The sequence below is a fragment of the Pan troglodytes genome, chromosome 2 (assembly GCF_028858775.2).
Source record: "Pan troglodytes isolate AG18354 chromosome 2, NHGRI_mPanTro3-v2.0_pri, whole genome shotgun sequence".
In the NCBI taxonomy this organism is placed as follows: domain Eukaryota; kingdom Metazoa; phylum Chordata; class Mammalia; order Primates; family Hominidae; genus Pan; species Pan troglodytes.
This window is the reverse complement of record NC_086015.1, coordinates 104,689,388-104,708,762: the sequence shown is the minus strand read 5'-3', so window position 1 is coordinate 104,708,762 and position 19,375 is coordinate 104,689,388. Positions and strand designations below refer to the sequence as shown.

Here is a 19,375-nt window from a genome sequence, read left to right as displayed (position 1 = left end):
GACACTCCCCTTTCTGCCCAGGAGCTGGTCTGCCTCCCACTGCCATCAACCTCCTATCCCTAGTGCCCAGGCAGTTCATGCTGAGGGGTGCCTGCAGGCCCACACTGAGCTGCCCTCAGCATCCCCTTCCCTCCTGTGCTCATTGGTCCCCAAAGTCCAGAGGGGGCTGAGGTGGCAGGGGGCTGGCGTGTACCCGAGCATGTGTACACCTGGCCAGGTTGTGACAGCGCCTCGCCTTGGCCTCAACTTTGCTCTAGAATTGGAGTGGGCACTGAGAGTGGAGAGGCTGGGCAGTGGGAGCAGACACTTCTGAGTGTGTGGGGGCATGGGGGCCTTCCTGGGCTCCTTAGAGTACAGGAATGCCCAGGTTTGCAGCTGTGGCTATGTGGCTGCAGCAGTGCTGGGGAAGGCAGGACTCCCGCCCCTCCAACTTGGAAGCGGGGTGGGGCTTCTGCCTGTTCCCAGCTCCCACCAGCTCTGTGGAATTTGCAGTCCCGGCTGTGCCTCCCCGACTGCAGCTGGCCTCTTTGCAGCAGCTGCTCCAGATGGGCTGCTGCTGCTGCCATCAGTGGAAAGCAAAGGGGGAGCAGGCACATCACATGGTGAAAGCAGGAGCAAGAGAAAGAGTGGGGAGGCTGCTACACACTCTTAACCAGATATAGCAAGAACTCACTCACTTATCATGAAGACGGCACCAAGCCGTGAAGGATCTGCTCCCATGACCTAAACACCTCTCACCAGGCCTCACCTCCAGCATGGGGATATAATTCACCATGAGATTTGGTCAGGGACAATTATCCAAACTTAATCATTTTTAGTGAATATGTTTTAAAAAATTTCTTATATGAGTTTCTGTTAGCATTTGTCCTTATTAGGGTGCTCATCTCTTATTCATTTTAAAAACTCTCATTAAAGGTATTGACTCTTTGTAATATGTATTGTAAATTGTTTTACAAGTTTGCTATACTACACTTTCTTTATAGTATCTTCGATATAGAAGACTTTTAGTTTATTTTGCAAAATATGTTAGTGTTTAACTCCTGTGTTTTGGCTTATCCCTGGCAAGACCTCTTTAACCCCAAATATGGAGATAAGTCAGCCAGCTACTGTTCTCATTTGTACTGCTTTAGATGAGCTATCAGTTCCTGAACAAGTCTGTAGATTACTTTCCTAATTGAAGTTCTGATTCTTTTTTTGCCCTTCCATTATAAATATTTATTAAGAACTCCCTTTTAGGTCAGACTGAGCAGAATGTTTTAGTATTTTTAAATTTTACTTCCCATTGGGATTTTTAGAAATATTTTATAACTGCTAATGTAAAGAAGTCTAATTTAATTTCCAAATAATATATACCGAATTGTATTAGAAAATAGGCTTGGGTGTGGTGACTCATACCTGTAATCTCAGTGCTTTGGGAGGCCAAGATAGGAGGATGGCTTGAGGTCAGGAGTTCAAGATCAGCCTGGGAAGCATAGCAAGACCCTGTCTCTACAAAAAAACTTTTAAAAAAAGAATTAGTCAGGTGCAGTACTGTGTGCCTGTAGTCCTATCTACTAAGAAAGCTGAAGCTGGAAGGTCGCTTGAGCCCAGGAGTTAGAGGTTACAATGAGCGATGATCAAGCCACTGCACTCCAGCATGGCTGACAGAGTGAGAACCTGTACCTAAAAATAAAAAAAAGAAGAAAAATATTTCATAAAATTATGTTTTACAAAAGTAATAAAGGTTTTATTGTAGCTAGCCACTCAGCAGGGATTGGTAATTAGCCTTGAGTGAAAGGGATCAAATTGCTATTTTAAATTGCAAGACTCTAATATAGACTTCCAACAGAGGGAGCCCAAAGCTTTTAAATGGAAGTGGAGGAGGTTTCATTTTTATTAATGTATTCCAACTCTGTCATAGTTTCCTATATTCATGTCAGTTGATTTTCTTTTTAAGCTTTCCTTTGGTAATTTGGTAATGACAATAATCCACATAAACAATAAAGAAGATACTCTATTTTGAGATCATTTTCCCCTGTTAACTTAAAATTTCTCTTCTGTTTTATGTCATACATTTTCTTCTGACTAGCACTTTGAAAAACACTGATACAAATAGTACATATATCCTAAGTTCAACTCCTTTATGCTAGAAACATTAGTCAGTTTTGAATAAAATTACTAATAATGATACTCATTTGCATGGTTAACTCTTGAACATTTGCATTATATGGTTATCAGTCTTTTCAAAATAATATTTCATTATTATCTATATGTAATTTATGTAAACATTTAAACTTTTTCCTAATTTGAACAATAATGCATATTTATATTAAAAGATATATAGAAAAGTATGAAATTGATATTACCCATAATCCATTCCTCAATAGTAAGCATTGATAATATTTTGATATGCTTTCATCTAAATATTTTTCTGGATTAAATGATTATAATCATGAAAAATGGTGTTATTTTTATTCATTTCACATTATCCTATTTTGATATTAATCTTTACTGTAGGCCTATGAGATAGATAGGAGAGCAATTAATATTTCTATTTTATAAATGTGGAAACTTTTTGAGGTTCAAAGAGATTAAGTGGCAGAGGTAGAACTATAACACAGGTCTGATATATATCAGATGCATTTAAGTTAAAAAACATAATGTTAAAATAAACACCCAAATGTTCACCTTCTATTAAAAAATAGACTATTATCAGTATCACCGAAGCCTTCTGTGTTCCCCACTTTGCCCATTCTGTCCCATTCCCATGCATTTGCCTTAGAATTAACCACTTTTCTGAATTTTAAGTTTTATATAATTGTGAACTTTAGAAAAATGATTCAGGTTACTGAACAATATGTGTTACATGGCATGCATTTTTTTTGCCTAACATTTTTGTGAGATTCATTCATGTTGATGCATAGAGCTAGAGATCATCCAGTTTTACTTACGTATTTATTGTATTAATATTAAAAATAGATCTACCTACTTTTTATTGATGGAGTTTGGATTGTATCCAGTTTTTTTTCTGTCATGAACAATGCTCCTTTGGACATTTTCATTTTATATGTGTTGCCAGTAAATAGTATGTATCTGGATATTTCTCTTTTTACATTCAGTCTACATTTATTTTTAACTATAAGGCATAGTCTGTTTATATTTTATACTACTATTTTTCTTTATGCTTTTTATTTGGTCTGCTTGACTTTTTTTCCTTTCTTGTATTTTTTTTTTTTTTTTTAGAGATAGGTCTTGCTATGTTGCCCAGGCTGGAGTGCAGTGGCTATTTACAGGCATGATTATAGTGCACTACAGCCTTGAACTCCTGGCCTCAAGTCAGCCTTCGAAGTAGCACACTATAGGTGTGCACCACTGTGCCCCACCCATTCTTGTATTTTAAAAATTAGTTATGTTTTGTTTTGTGTGTGTGTGTGTCGGGGGGGGGGTGGTTTGCTTTACGTTTTAGAAGATTTAGACTCTTTCTATTTTTAAATAGTTTTCTATAAATTATAATATACTTGATAGACCTATCAAAGTCCAAAGTTAATTAGTATCTGTGTTCTCATTTTGAATAATAGAGACTTTAATCTATTTTAAGTACATTCACATTATTGTACAACCATTACCACCATTCATTTTCAGAATTTTTTTCATTTTTACCAAACTGAAACTCTGTATCTGTGAAACAGGAACTCCTCATTCCTCTCTCCCCCTAAACCCTGACAGCCACCATTGTACTTTCTGTTTCTATGATTTCATGACCCTAAGTACCTTAAATAAATGGAATCACAGTATTTGTGCTTTGCTAACTGACTTATCTCACTTAGCATAGTGTCTTAAAAGTTCATCTGTGTTGCAGCGTGTGTCAGAATGTTCTTCCTTTTTAAGGCTGACTATATTCCATTTTATGTATCAACTAAATTTTGTTCTATTCATCTGTTGATAGATAGTGGTGTTGCTTCTACATTTTGGCTATTGTGTATAATGCCATTATGAACATGGGTGTTCAGTGTGTGTTTGTATCTCTCCTTTAAGTTCTTTTGGGTATATATCCAGAAGTGGAAGTGCTGGATCATATGGCAATATATTTTTAGCTTTTTGAGGAAACATCATACTATTATTCATAGTGGCTGCACCATGTTACATTGCCACCAGCAGTGCACAAGGGTTCCAGTTACTCCATATCTCGCCAATACTTGTTTTCGTTTTTTTGATAATAACCATCCTAATGCATGTGAGGTGGTATCTCATTGTGATTTTGATTTTCATTTTCCTAATGAGTAGTGATATTGAACATCTTTTCGTGTTGTTGGCCATTTATATGTCTTCTTTAGAGAAATGTTTATTCAAGTACTTTGCCTGCTTTTGAATTGGATTTTTTTTGTAAGTTGTAGGATTTCTTTATATATTCTGGATACTGATCCCTTAATAGATATGGGATTTGCAAATATTTCATCTCATTCTGTGGGTTGCCTTTTTACTCTGATGAAGTCTACTTAATCTGTTTCTTTAGTTGACTGTACTTTTGTTGTCATATCCAGAAATGTTAACAAATCTAATGTGAAGATTTTCCCCTATGTTTTCTTCCAAGAATTTTCAAAACAGCTTTATGCCTTATGCTTAGGTCTCTGATCCATTTTGTGTTAATTATTGTATATGGTGTTAGGTAAGGGTACAGATTCATCGTTTTGCATGTGGCTATTCAGTTTTTCCAGCATCATTTGTTGAAAAGGCTGCCCTTTCCTCATTGAATGGTCTTGGTACCCTTGTTGAAAATCATTTGACCATGTATTTGAGGGTTTATTTCTGGGATCTCTATTCTGTTCTGTTGGTTTATGTGTCTGTTTTTATACTAGTACCACACTGTTTTGATTACCATAGCTTTACAGAAAGTTTTGAAATCAGAGAGTATTAATCCTGCAACTTTGTACTTTATTTATTTATTGGTAGGTTTTTTTTCTCTGAACACTTAAAAGATTTCACTCCACAGTGTTCTTACTTGCATGGTTTCTGAGAAATGAGATACACTTCTTGTCTTTGTTTTTCTATAGTTAAGGGCTTATTTTTTTCTGGATTTTATTAACTGTTTTTAAATCTTTGATTTTTTTGCAGTTTAATATGATATGCCTAGGTGTTATTTTTTGGGCATTTATTCTCTTTGGTGTTCTCTGAACTTGCCAGTCTGTGATTTGGTGTCTGACATTAATTTGGGGAAATTCTCATGCATTATTGCTTTGCATTTTTCCTCTGTTTCTTTACCTCTTTCTTCTTCTTATGATATTCCCATTATGCCTATGCTACACCTATTGTAGTTGTCCCACATTTCTTCAATATTCTGTTACAGTTTTTTTTAGTCTTTTTTTCTCTTTGCTTTCCTGTGTTGGAATTTTCTATTTCTATATACTCAAGTTCAGAGATTCTTTCCTTTTCCATATCCTGTCTACTAGTGAGCCCATCCAAGGCATTGTTCATTTCTGTTACAGTGTTTTGATCTTTAGTATTTCTTTTTCATTCTTCATTACACTTTCTCTCTGCTAACATTGCCCATAAATGCTTATGTGCTGTATACTTTATCTGTTGATCATATTTGTTTTAAATTCCTAATCTGATAATTCAACATCTCTGACATGTCTGGTTCTGGTTCTGATACTTGTTGTCAAGCTGTGGTTTTTTTTCTTTTAGTGTGGCTTTTAATTTTCTTTTTGTTTTTTGTTTTTTTTGGATAGTTGGACATGATGTACTAGATAAAAGCAACTACTGTAAATAGACCTTTAGGAATGTGGTGGTAAGATGTGAGAGGAAGAAAAGCATTCTGTAGCCCTGTTAGGTTTCAGTCTTTTAACCCGTTTGTGCTTAGTGTTCTATTACTGGAACGCTACGCATGTGGAAGTTATTTATATCCTACTGCTAAAGGTTATCACCAAGCTGTGATTGCAAAAATTCAAAAAATTGCAACCTCAGGCATAAATGGGTTAGTGAGCCTTTGTCCTTGGCCTGTTAACTTTACAAGTGCTTCTCATTCTCTTCTGAACGCTTTGGTGCAACAGCATACCTGGAATATAATGAAGTTAGATATTTCCCTTCTCCCACATGGAAAGCTAGATGGTCTTGGAATATTGTATTTTCCTTGCTTTTCCTCACACAGAATGCTAGACGGAGCTAGAGTTGGGTATTTTTTATTTCCCCTGCTTGATTAGGCTCTAAAAAATAACTCATAGTTTAGGCTCTGGTGAAATAGTTTTTCTTGAGGGCAGGCCTTGTTAAGAACAGAATGCTCTGATATATTTGAAAACGTTTACCTTCCTCTGCTGAACCATGAGGGGATTTTTCTGATATTCACTGTGAGAACCTGGTTGAACTCCTGGAGATAAAACTCACAAAAGTGTGCGACCCCCTTTATGACTAAGTCCTCTGGGATTTTTAACTCTTAGACTTATGTACACTGAACCCTCAGCAATTTGTCAATTGCAGTTTAGGTCTTCATACTCCAATAGTAGTTACTGGGACTGTTTCTGCTTGTGGGTTTTTGCTTTAGTAAGTTGCGATTCTCTGTATTCACCTGGCTGTCTTTCTCCCATTTTGGGGGCAGCCATTCATCCTGTGACTTCACTTTTCTGTCACGTCCAGGAAGAGTTGTTGATTTTTCAGTTTTACCCGTTAGAATAGATAACTTCCAAGCTCCTTTCATGTTGGACTGGGAACTCCTGTGTATTGCACTTCGTTTGATGCAGTTTTGGGTTTAATTTCTCTTTTTTATTTTGATGCTCTTAGTTTATCATTTATTAAAAGTTTACCATGTATGTGGTTGAATCCGATCATATTTTTCTCTATAATTTCTTTACTTCCATTCTCAAGAAATTCTTCTTCCACAAGGCTAATAAATATAGTGTTTTTCTTCTGATGGTTGTTTAAAAAAAACTTACAACTTTTAATCATTAGCATATGATAGTTCATTTTACCTTAGAGTATTGGATGTAGTTCTGAATTCTTTTTTTTCTCTGTTGTTACCCAGTTAGTCCACTACAACTGAATTTGAAAGCTTTGTTTCCCAGCTTTGTTTCAAATTCTTCTGTTTTTTTTCTTTTTGCATTTTTTAAATTATACTTTAAGTTTTAGGGTACATGTGCACAACGTGCAGGTTTGTTACATATGTATACATGTGCCATGTTGGTGTGCTGCACCCATTAACTCGTCATTTAACATTAGGTGTATCTCCTAATGCTATCCCTCCCCGCTCCCCCCACCCCACAACAGTCCCCAGAGTGTGATGTTCCCCTTCCTGTGTCCATGTGTTCTCATTGTTCAATTCCCACCTATGAGTGAGAACATGCGGTGTTTGGTTTTTTTGCTGTTTGCCAGCCATTTCTTATATACTAGTCTGTAGTACTATACTTTACTTGTTGATGTTACTCTGTATTATGTTTTATTATGAAATTAGTAGAACTAGTTCTCCTATTCCCTTCATTTATTGTACATTTTAATACCTTTTTGTATTTTAAAGATTGTAATAGAATATCAGTAACCTAAAAATTGCCATTTTAACCATTTTTAAGTGTACACTTCACTGCCATTAAGTACAGTCACATATTTGTGCAGCCATCGCCACCATTCTTTTCCAGGACTTTTTCCTTCTTCCCAAACTGAAACTCTGTATCTATTAAACTCTAACTCCCCATTTTTCCCTTCTTCCAGTCCCTGGCAATCACCATTCTACTTTCTGCCTGTATGAATTTGACTATTCTAAATATGTCATCATATGAATGGAATATCAGTATTTGTCTTTTAGTTAGTGGCTTATTTTTTCTTAGCATAATGTCCTCAAAGTTCATCCATATTGCTGTGCAACCATTATCACAACTTTTTCATCTCAAGCAGAAACTGTGTTACCATTAAATAATAATTCCCCATTCTCCCCTCTCCTAATCCCCTAGTAGCCTCTAATCTACTTTCTGTCTCTGTGAATTTGTCTATTTTAGTTACCTCTTTAAGTGGAATCACACAATATTTGTCCTTTTGTGTTTGGCTGAGTTTACTTAGCATAATGTGTTCAAAGTTCATTCATGTAGCATTTATCACAAGTTCATTCCTTTTTATGGCCCAATAATGTTTTATTGTATGAATATACCACATTTTGTTTTTCTTTTCATTTCTTGATGGACCCTAAGGTTGTTTTCACTTTTTGGCTATTGTGAATAGTGTGCTACAGTGAACAGTGGAGTACAAGAATCTGTTCGTGTCCCTGCTTTCAATTCCTTTGGGTATATACCTAGGAGTGGGATTGCTTGGTAACTTTGTGATTATGTGTTTAGCTTCTTCTTCTTTTTTTTTTTTTTTGAGATGGAATTTCGCTCTTGTTGGCCAGGCTGGAGTGCAATGGCATGATCTTGGCTCACCGCAATCTCTGCCTCCCGGGTTCAAGCGATTCTCATGCCTCAGCCTCTGAGTAGCTGGGATTACAGGCGTGCGCCACCACGTCTGGCTAATTTTTGTATTAGTAGTAGAGACGGAGTTTCTCCGTGTTGGAAAGGCTGGTCTCGAACTCTTGACCTCAGGTGATCCGCCCGCCTCAGCCTCCCAAAGTGCTGGGATTACAGGCGTGAGCCACTGTGCTCGGCCTGTGTTTAGCTTCTTATATCGCAGTTCTCTATTTAGCTTTTTGAGGAACCACCAAACCATTCCACAGTGACTGCACTGTTGAACATTCCCACCAACAATGTACAGAGGTTCCAATTTTTCTACATTTTTGCCAATGTTTAATTTTTTTTTAATGAAAAAAAAATTTTTTTTTAAAATTACTCTGTCCTAATCTGTGTGAAATGGTATGTTGTTGTTTGGGCTTGCATTTCCTTAGTAATTAGTGACGTTGAACATCTTTTCATGCTAATTGGCCATTTGTATGTCTTTGGAGAAACATCTCTTCAAATACTTTGCCCATTTTTTAATTGTTATTTATTTTTTGTTGTTGAGCTGTAGGAGGTCTTTATTATTATCAGTATTAATCCTTTAATATATATGTGGTTTGCAGATATTTTCTCCCATTCTGTGGGTTGTCTTTTCACTAGTGTCCTTTGATAAACAAAAATTTTTTATTTTTATTTTTTTTTTTTTGAGACAGAGCCTCATTCTATTGCCCAGGCTGGAGTACAGTGGCACAATTGTAGCTGCCTCCTTGAACTCCTGGGATCAAGTGATTCTCCCCTCAGCTTCCTGAGTAGCTAAGACTACAGGGGCATACCATCATGCCCAGCTAATTATTAAATTTTGTGTGTGTGTGTGTGGGTGGGGTTTCATTATGTTCCCCAGGCTGTTCTTGAACTCCTGGCCTCAAGCAATCCTCACTCCTCAGCCTCTCAAGTAGCTGGGATTACAGGCGTCAACTACCATGCCCAGCCATAAGTTTTTAATTTTAACGAACTCCAATTTATCTTTGTTGTTGACTGTGTTTTTGTTGTTATATCAAAGAAATCACTGCCAAATCTAATGTCATAAAGATTTCCCCTATGCATTCTTCTAAGAGTTTTATAGTTTTCTGCCTTATATTTAGGTGTTTGATCCACTTTGAGTTAATTTTTGTAGATGGTGTTAGATAACTGTCCAACTTCTTCCTTTTGCGTATGACTATCCTATGTTCACAGCACCCTTTATTGAAAAGACTGTCCCTTCCCTATTGAATGGTTTCAGCATCCTTGTCAAAAATCTTTTGAGCATATATTTGAAAGTTTGTTCCTGGGTTCTGTTTCCTATTTCTATGGTCGATATGTCTCTCTTTATTCTAGTACCACACTATTTACATTTTTATAATTTTAAAGTATATTTGCTTGGCTATTTAAAAAAATTCTTAGAATTTTGTTGCATTGGAAAATATTTATTTTGAGCTTTTATTACATTTACTTGTTAACTTGAATAATGTGAATATTTATATTTCTTGTTCAGGAACTTGGGTGTTTCCAGTCCATTCATTTCCTTTTCTTATAAGAGGATGGAAGCTAACAGTGTTTGAACACTGTTAAGATAAGGAATAAGCTGTCCTTATCTTTAAACACGTGACTTTCCACCATGTACAGTTTAGAACCAGATTGTCATATTCTGCAAAAAACTGTTATTTGGATTGAGATTATATTACAGATGTGTTTGGCTTCACTGTATGTGCATTTGAATCATATGACATTACCTTTTGAAAATACTTACTCGTTTTTATTTTTGGTTTCATGCCAACTACTTAATGCTTAGCATTTAGTCAAGAAAATCCTCTATTATAAAGTCTTTTTTCTACAACCATATAACTTTTAATGTGATTTACATGTGAAATCTTATTTTGTTTTTCAGTGTTCGTTGTGCTAGAAAAACAAGGACTGTTACACTGTTTGCTTCTTATATCAGGGGAAACATAAGTACCTAAGCATCTTTTTAGATCGTCTTTTAGGTCACATTTTATTTTTGTTTATAGTGCCTGTAGTGATAATTCTTTCAGGGAGGACAAATTTTTTTTGACTTCTCTTTTGGTTTTCATTTTCAGTAAACAAAATTCTATGGTATAAATTTGCTTAGATGCCCTTATTCTTCAAGAATGATTCTTGAGGGTTGAGGAGTGGAATGATTTGACTCAGTCAGAACCTCTTTGCAAGTGAAATTGGCTCACCCTTACGATTTTGATTATTTTGGCCTTTTAATTTCCAATCTGAAAATAAAGAAAATTTTACCAAAGTAAATATGAAAATGAGCAGTGTAATAGCAGCAATAACCCTTTCTTTAACTATGACGCTACACTGGTGATGTTTGGATACTGTAGCTTTTTTTAATTTATAAGTCATTTTTAGCCTTCCAAATAATTCTCTCAAAACAAGGAAGCATTACGTGTAATTGGTCTTTATAGTCCTTGTTTTTGACTTATACTAGTTGCCTTAGTTGTAAATAATTTATATATTTTAAAATTATGAAATACTTCAAATATGTACATAAGTATAGAGAATAATATGCCAATACATATCACTCAGATTTAACCAATATAATTCCTATTTTTTTCAGATTTAAATTTGTTTTTAAAGAAGTATTATAGAAAGTTGAAAACTTATTTATTTTATATTCCCTGATTCTAATACTCTCCCTCTTTAGAGTTATCTACTACCCAAATAGGCTTGAATCCTTCCAGTCTAAGTTTTTATATTTTGTTTCATATGTATGCACTTATACATTATAGTATGTTTTATATTTCTAAATTTTTATTAGTAGTAGCATTGTGACTATCATTCCAAAATTTGTTATTTTACCAGTACCTTAGACTTTAAATTATTTTCTCTGTAGGTAAAATTTATTACCACATACTACTGAAAATTTGTTACCATACTTTTGGTATATGAACCACGCTTGAAATATATTAACATTCAGCTTTGGCTTATAATTGTTTGACTATACATAGGTTTAATTATTGAGGTACTTGTGTCCTTGGAATTTTACTTTTTAAACCTAACTTATTTAATACTTGTATAGTATTACTCTTTTGCTCATTTTGCATGTACACAATCCTCCAATTTGATATCTAATTTTTTTCCCCCTAAACACACATGGGGAATTTAAAGGTAGAAAAGGGAGGATAACTTATTTCTTAAATCTGAGTTCAATATTTTTTTTACTACCCAGATATTATAGTCTGCCATGTGGGACTGTGTTTGTAATGTGTTGGATTTTTAAATACATGCTAGTTGGCTTCTAAATTCATTTGGGCTTTATTAGAATTGAGTATAATACAGTTCTCTTTTGCAGGGGCTCACAACGAAGTAAGACAGTAGATGACAATTCTGCAAAGCAGGCTGCGCACAATAAAGAAAAACGAAGAAAGGATGATGGCATTTCTCTTTTAATATCTGATACTCAGCCTGAAGGTTTGTGAACCTTAGAAAACTGTTGGAATTTGAATTTTTTCTTATTGTATTAATAATAATTTTTGTTATAAATAAATTATTTTATTTTACTTTGAAAGGATATGTGAAAGTAAAGGGAGATTATTTGGCAACACAAATAAAATTGCTAAACCTACTCTTTATGTAGCGTAGTACTCATTTCTAGATTTATTTACTAATCCCAAAAGTTAAATTTTAATATATTTTTTTCTTCTTTGGGGAGACTTGGATATAGCTATGAAGTTATGTTAATTTAGCTGTTTCTAAGTGTTGTTTCCATGGATATTAATGTTACTGCTAACTGGGTTTTTATTATTAGCTAATCACTGTCTATTTGCCTACCATGAAATACATTCTCTATTCATTAGAATTTCTCTCAACTTCAGGAGGATGCCAAACAAGCCACTATTAGCAAATTTGAAGGTAAATACTTCCTAGACTTGTGAAAATTTTTTGTAGGCCTCCTTGCATATAGGATTTATGATTCAACTTCTTTTTCTTTTTTGCCTCTCTTTCAAGAATTAAAAATATTTTACTGATACTTGAAGAAAAACAATTTTACTACATTATTTATTTGTGAAACTAACAGCTTTAGGGGTCTGTTGGATTATTGATAGCTTCAAATGTTGTTGAAGTCTCTTTGTTGCTTGCTTTCTTTCTTGCTTTTCTCTTTTTCTTTTTCTTTTTAAGACAGGGCCTCACTCTGTCACCCAGGCTGGAGTACAGTGGCATGATCACACATGATCACAGCCCACTTCAGCCTCTACCTCCTGGGCTCAAGTGATCCTCCCACATCAGCCTCCCGAGTAGTTGAGACTATAGTCATGCACCACCACGCCTGGCTAATTTTTTGTATTTTGCAGAGACAAGGTCTTGCCATGTTGCCCAGGCTGGTCTCAAACTCCTGGGCTCCAGTGATCTGCCTGCCTCGGCTTCCCAAAATGCTGGGATTATAGGCATGAGCCACCGCGCTTGGCCACTGTTTTATTTTTGAGTGATTTCATAAGTTATTCACAATACAAAAAAATCTTTTGATGATGCTGTGCAAAAATTCATTACACTTCATTTGGAGCACAGCTATTTAAAGATTCTTTTTAGTAGCCTTTTTAATAGAAAAAAATTTAAAATGAAACTAGAGTAATAACTTTTATTTGTACAAGAAACCAGCTGAAACTCTTATAAAGGCAGTCTTTGGAGAATGTGCTGTGACTTTGTACAGACAAGCTTCCAATTAGTCACTGTCAGTGTATAATGAAAAACATTTATTTTCTTATAAACTGTACTTTTCTTAGAAGTAATTACAATCATCTCTCTGTATCTTTATGTTCTGCATCTGTAGATTCAACCTAGCAAAGATGGAAAATATTTGAAAAAAACTTCAATAAAAATAATACAATCATAAAAAATACATATAACAACTACATAACATTTATGTTGTATTGGGTATTATAAGTAATCTAGAGATTATTTAAACTATACAGGAGAATGTATATAGGTTATATGCAAATACTATACCTTTAGGGGCTTATGGATCCATGGATTTTGGTATCCTGGGTCCCTGGGACCAATCCCCTGAGGATACTGAGGGATGACTGTATTGATTACCAAGTAAAAATGTAAGTATTTGTACAAGTGGGCTCAGTTCAGGTACTATCAAGACAAAGATTCCTACTCTACGCAGGAAAGCAGTAGAATGTGAGGACTAACAGTCCTCACATTGACTTGAATAAAATACTTTCTGATTTGTACCCAGGAGTGTTACCTCAAGATCACAGTGGCATTTTAGACATGCATCAGGGAAGAGTACATGACAAAAGAAACATTTTTTAGTTTTTCAGTATCCCTGAAGGTACCACTACTGGTAGGGAAAGTGTTTCTAATACAATTAGCTATTGAATCTTTATTAAAGCAGTGTTTACTCTCCTACATCTGATACCAGTTATTTTTTAAAAACCTGTAAATTAATGGAAATTCTGAATGAAATCTTAGGTGTACCATTTTTTTCCATAGCACATTAAGTTTGCCTTGTGGAATTTGCTTTTGCCAACATAATACCTTGGAAATACTTAGTATTCTGTTGTTTACAGGATTTTATCACCTCTTTAGTTTTATATGCTAGTAATATTTGCAGGTTAAATTATATATTATGCAGGTGGAATTCTATTTTTACAATATTTCATTCTATATAATAAAGTTATTCCTTTTTCCATGAGACAGGCTTGACTGATGTGCAAATAATAAATTGTTTAAAAGAAAACTCCTGTATAATCAAGTTTTTCTCAAGCCCCTTTCCTTTCATGAATCATTTTACTGTAGTATAATATTTATGTTTAGAAATTATAGTTTGATACATTGTGTGTAGAAATTGTATTAGACCACTTTTATAGTTTACAATATTATGTATAAAATTTAATGTGCTATCCTAAATATTGTGTTGATGATTTGGGGGGAGTTTTATTTTCCTTAGGGAGTAAGGTGTTTTCTCTGGAAATTGAAAGGCGATTGACTATCTTGGAATTTTTACCCTCAATCCTGTTCCAGTGCCTTCCTTTAAGTAATGTCAAAGACAAATTATCATGAATATTAGTTATTAGGAATTGTTGAAGCTACAGTAAAAGCAAGAATAGTTTGAAGAGAAGATGTATGGTGTTGAAGAACGTTCCGTGAATGGAAAAGTCAGGCCAGTCAGATGAATTGAAAATTGTGAATTAAAGGCAACTGCTTTGTGACTTGCTGTGTATAAACTTTGAGTTGGTACTTGTATGACATAGATTCAGAAAGCAAAATAATTCAGGATAACTTTTAGTCAATTAGGTGGAAACTTTTGGAAGGTATTTTTGTACAGTACATATATTTGATAACAGAAATATTAAATATTTTTAGTAATGATTGGCATGAGTTTCAAAATGATGTCTTGTTGACTTAAAAAAGGAAGTACTTCTCTAGAATGATGGATTTATTGGAGACTTAAAATGACAGGGTCTTGATTATTGAAAAGAAGAAATAAACTGGCAAGTAAATTGGTAACCTTGTGAATGATCACATATTATAGCCAGCTACAGAGCAAAGGTATTTTGGCTCCTTTTAAAGAGCAGTGATCAGCACTCTTTCAAATTATAGTCCCTTTCCACTAAAAATATGTATTTATGTAAATTACATTTTAAAGGACTTAGTTTATAAAGTCACATTGAATTATCAAACTTTAAGACATGAATTTTCTGGATTTTAATAAGACCCCCCCTTTTTATTATTATTATTATTATACTTTAAGTCCTAGGGTACATGTGCACAACGTGCAGGTTAGTTACATATGTATACATGTGCCATGTTGGTGTGCTGCACCCATTAACTCATCCTTCACATTAGGTATATCTCCTAATGCTATCCCTCCCCCCTCCCCCCACCCCCCACCCTACGACAGGCCCCGGTGTGTGATGTTCCCCTTCCTGTGTCCAAGTGTTCTCATTGTTCAATTCCCACCTATGAGTGAGAACATGCGGTGTTTAGTTTTTTGTCCTTGCGATAGTTTGCTGAGAATGATGGTTTCCAGCTTCATCCATGTCCCTACAAAGGACATGAACTCATCCTTTTTTATGGCTGTATAGTATTCCATGGTGTATATGGGCCACATTTTCTTAATCCCCCTTTTTTTTTTGATAGTACGGCCAAATGCATTTATAGCAAATGGAAAAACAGTTTGGTGGCTTTGCTTTGGCTACTATCAAAAAGGATATTTCTTCTTTATGTATTTTTCTCACCTCACAACTATTGTATAATGAACATTTACTTGGTATATACCAGTTAAAATAGGGCATGCCTTTACCTTCATCCAGTGTCACTATGAGAATTTAACAGTACATTTCTGTTTTAATGAGCTTTGGAAGTAGTATAGCAATTCTGATGATGTTACTTCGAGCTTTTCTAAAAGAGATTCTCTCTATACTTTTTTGTCCATATTTATGCTTCATTTGTTTTTTAAGACCTTAACAGTGGAAGTAGAGGTTGTGATCATCTCGAACAGGAAAGCAGAAACAAGGATGTTAAATATTCTGATTCAAAAGTGGAACTCACTCTGATTTCCAGGAAGACAAAGAGAAGGCTTAGAAATAATTTACCTGATTCTCAATATTGTACTTCTTTGGATAAGTCAACAGAACAGACAGTAAGTAGAGGTATTTAGATATTATAGGAAATAATTTCATGCTATGATAAAAATGAGTTGACTGTGGCCAAATAATGTTCCTCTAGCTTTCAGCTTTTATTATCAGATTTCTTTAGTTTTTGGTTCACTGTTAGCTTTATTATTAAAAAACAATTTTAAATGTAACTTTTCTTGGTGATACAGAGTTATTGGAACACATTTCAAATACTATGAATGATTAAAAAAGTTAAAATTGCTTATTTTCTTGTATCGCTCTTTCCTTAGTAGGTAGTTGTACATCCTTCAGACTTTTCTTTTTCTTTATTTCAGCCAAATACTATTCATACTGTCTAGTCATTTTTTTTTGCTTGCTCTGTAAAATTATTATTAGATTTATTTTATCAGTAGCAATTTACTTACCAAATTCTTTAAGCTTCTGTTTATCTAGAGTTTAGGGAATTTATTCTAAGTAAAGAATTATCATATTAAATACATACATTTTCTATTTTCAAAGACTTAGTATATAAGTAGCAATAAAACAGTAAGACAGCTTTTCAATTTTTTTGATCCATAAATCATTTCAGGACCTTGTAATGTTTTTGGGTTGTAATTATAAACATCATTCAGATTTATACAGTAAATGAGATATTGAAGGCAGTGGTTGATTTTCATAATTTTTAATGTTGTTATATTGTTAATTTTTGAATTTTTTTACCAAAGTAGTCACATTGGCATTATTACTTTTGCAAAATAAAAATATGTAAATAGATCTTCTCATTCTAAAGTTGACTTAGATCATGGGAGACCGTCTGACAAAGCATTTGTAATGATGGAAATCTCCCAATTTCACCCTTTAAAAAATTATCAGGCATCAGATTGGACAGACCAAACCTTGTATCTTTAAATTTGGGAGACATTGGCAAGTATAATGTAGTATAATTGTTTAGTTTTCTATCCATGTAGTTATAGAAGTGATATAATATTTTTACTTTTTTTAGGAATATAAAAATGGTTTAAGCAAGCCAAATTTGAAAAATGCTATTTTTTTCTATGTGTTTATGTTTAGAAAAAACAAGAAGATGACTCAACAATATCCACTGAGTTTGAAAAGTCAAGTGAAAACTATCATCAGGATCCAGAACTGCCTGAAGAAATTACAACTAAACCTACAAAAAGTGATTTTACTAAACTATCCTCACTTAACAGTCAGGAGTTGACTTTGAGTAATGCCACCAAAAGTGCCTCTGCCGGTTCAACCACTGAAACTGTTGAGAACTCTAATTCCATTGATATTGTGGGGATTTCTTCCCTGGTTGAGAAGGATGAGAATGAGTTGAATACCACAGAAAAGCCTATTCTAAGAGGACATAATGAAGGGAACCAATCACTGATCTCAGCTGAACCAAGTAAGTGACAGGAGGATTATAAAGTTACTTAATTTCCTCTGCTTTACTTAGTTATTTTTTTATTCTTCTTGAACAAATTTGGCTAAGGCCATAAGCTGTTTATGACATCATTGTGGAATATATTAACTTTAGGAAAAAAGGGCTTGGGGTTTGGGGTCTCCTTCATGAGTTTTAAAATATAGATTTAGGTAAACTAATGGAGGACTTGAAAACAGAAGTAATTTTTTTCTTACATTAGTAAGTACACTGTCATCTCAATAGTTTTAAAATAGATTAAAGACCATCATTACTGTCATTTGGTTGATGAAGTATGCAGAGTTTAAGTGCTATCTGATTATTATCATTAATTTTGATTTAATCAGCTTCTGAGTAGTTGATGCTATCACATGGTACAAAGAAATTCCAAAGGTTTTAAAGGATCTCCAGTGAATACTCTCCCACATCTTCCCCTAGTTATTAATTTCCCATTCCTTGAAGCAATTCATGTAACAGGACTTAAAAGTACAATTTAGAGTGATGGCACAATACACTGTTAGAACTAGAATTTGTTACTAAGGCCTCCTCATGGCTTTATCCATTTTTAAACATCTTTATTCTTTAGAAGGTAAGGGTACAGGTAACTGCTGAATAATTGAGCTGATATAGAGTCATTGTCTGTAACTACAATAAATCAGATAATAACTGATAGGCCTGTTTCTAAATTGAATAAATTTAGATGATTAAGTTTAACAGGATTATTAAAAATAAATTGCATTAATTAGAAAGTTCTTTTTTTTTTTTTTGAGACAGAGTCTCTCTCTGTTGGCCAGGCTAGAGTGCAGTGGTGCGATCTTGGCTCACTGCAACCTCCCCTTCCTGGGCTCAAGTAATCTCCTTAATCAGCCTCCCAAGTAGGTGGGATTATAGGCATGTACCACCATGCCTGGCTAATTTTTGTATTTTTGCTAGAGACAGGGTTTCACCATGTTGGCCTGGCTGATCTTGAACTCCTGACCTCAGGGAATCTACCCACCTCAGCCTCCCAAAGTGCTGGGATTACAGGAGTGAGCCACTGCTCCCGGCCAAAAGTTCTTTTTTTGATATGTGATTGTTACACATTTAAAATACATTTTTCGTCTGGGTGCAGTGACCCACACCTATAATCCCAGCACTTTGGGAGGCCAAGGCGGGAGGATCACCTGAGGTCAGGAGTTTGAGACCAGCCTGGCGAACATGGTAAAACCCTGTCTCTACTAAAAATACATAAATTAGCTGGGCATGGTGGCGCATGCCTGTAATTCCAGCTACTTGGGAGGCTGAGGCAGGAGAATTGCCTGAGCCCGGGAGGTGGAGGTTGCAGTGAGCCGAGATGGGGAGACTGTGTCTCAAAAAATAAATAAATAAATAAATAAATAAATAAATAAATAAATAAATATTTTCTTTTCCATTTTAGTTGTTGTTTCCAGTGATGAAGAAGGACCTGTTGAACATAAAAGTTCAGAAATTCTTAAGTTACAATCTAAGCAAGACCGTGAGACAACTAATGAAAATGAGAGTACTTCTGAATCAGCATTGTTAGAACTACCATTGATTACATGTGAATCTGTACAGGTAATTTATTTCTGTCTTCTCATAGATTAACAATGAAATGTACACTATTGGTTAATGACTGTTATTTGTTTTATCAAGCTGAATATTGTAATGAAAATTACAAATTTTCTTAGTTTGAATTTTCAGACAACTTTTATAGTAGTTTGAGTGAAATATGTAGTTGTCTTTATTTTGAAATGAAAAGATTATGCCATTTTCTTCTGGTGATTTATATTTTTCAGTCTGAATAATCTATTACTTGAATATTTTTCTTTTTTTATGGCTTTCATTGGACATTTGACTAACATTTTGTAGAATTAAACACATTTTCTAGTATTTATATGTCTGGTCTTGGAGTATTATGTCTACTTGGAATTACTCCT

The 19,375-nt window shown here is 34.5% G+C and overlaps 1 protein-coding gene across 25 annotated transcripts in view; it reads left to right on the top strand.

Moving 5' to 3' along the window:
• The window catches only part of SENP7 (SUMO specific peptidase 7), a 199,069-nt gene that overhangs the window by 139,347 nt on the left and 40,347 nt on the right, over nucleotides 1–19,375 (top strand). For all 25 annotated transcript variants that reach the window (XR_010155284.1, XR_008547289.2, XM_001146469.6 and 22 more), the window contains 4 exons: nucleotides 11,740–11,858; nucleotides 15,857–16,038; nucleotides 17,084–17,423; nucleotides 18,856–19,013. Coding sequence is in view for 23 of the 25 variants with exons in the window: in XM_001146469.6 (XP_001146469.2) it covers nucleotides 11,740–11,858; nucleotides 15,857–16,038; nucleotides 17,084–17,423; nucleotides 18,856–19,013 (799 nt within the window). In the remaining 2 variants the exon portion in view is untranslated. The remainder of the gene's footprint in view (nucleotides 1–11,739; nucleotides 11,859–15,856; nucleotides 16,039–17,083; nucleotides 17,424–18,855; nucleotides 19,014–19,375) is intronic.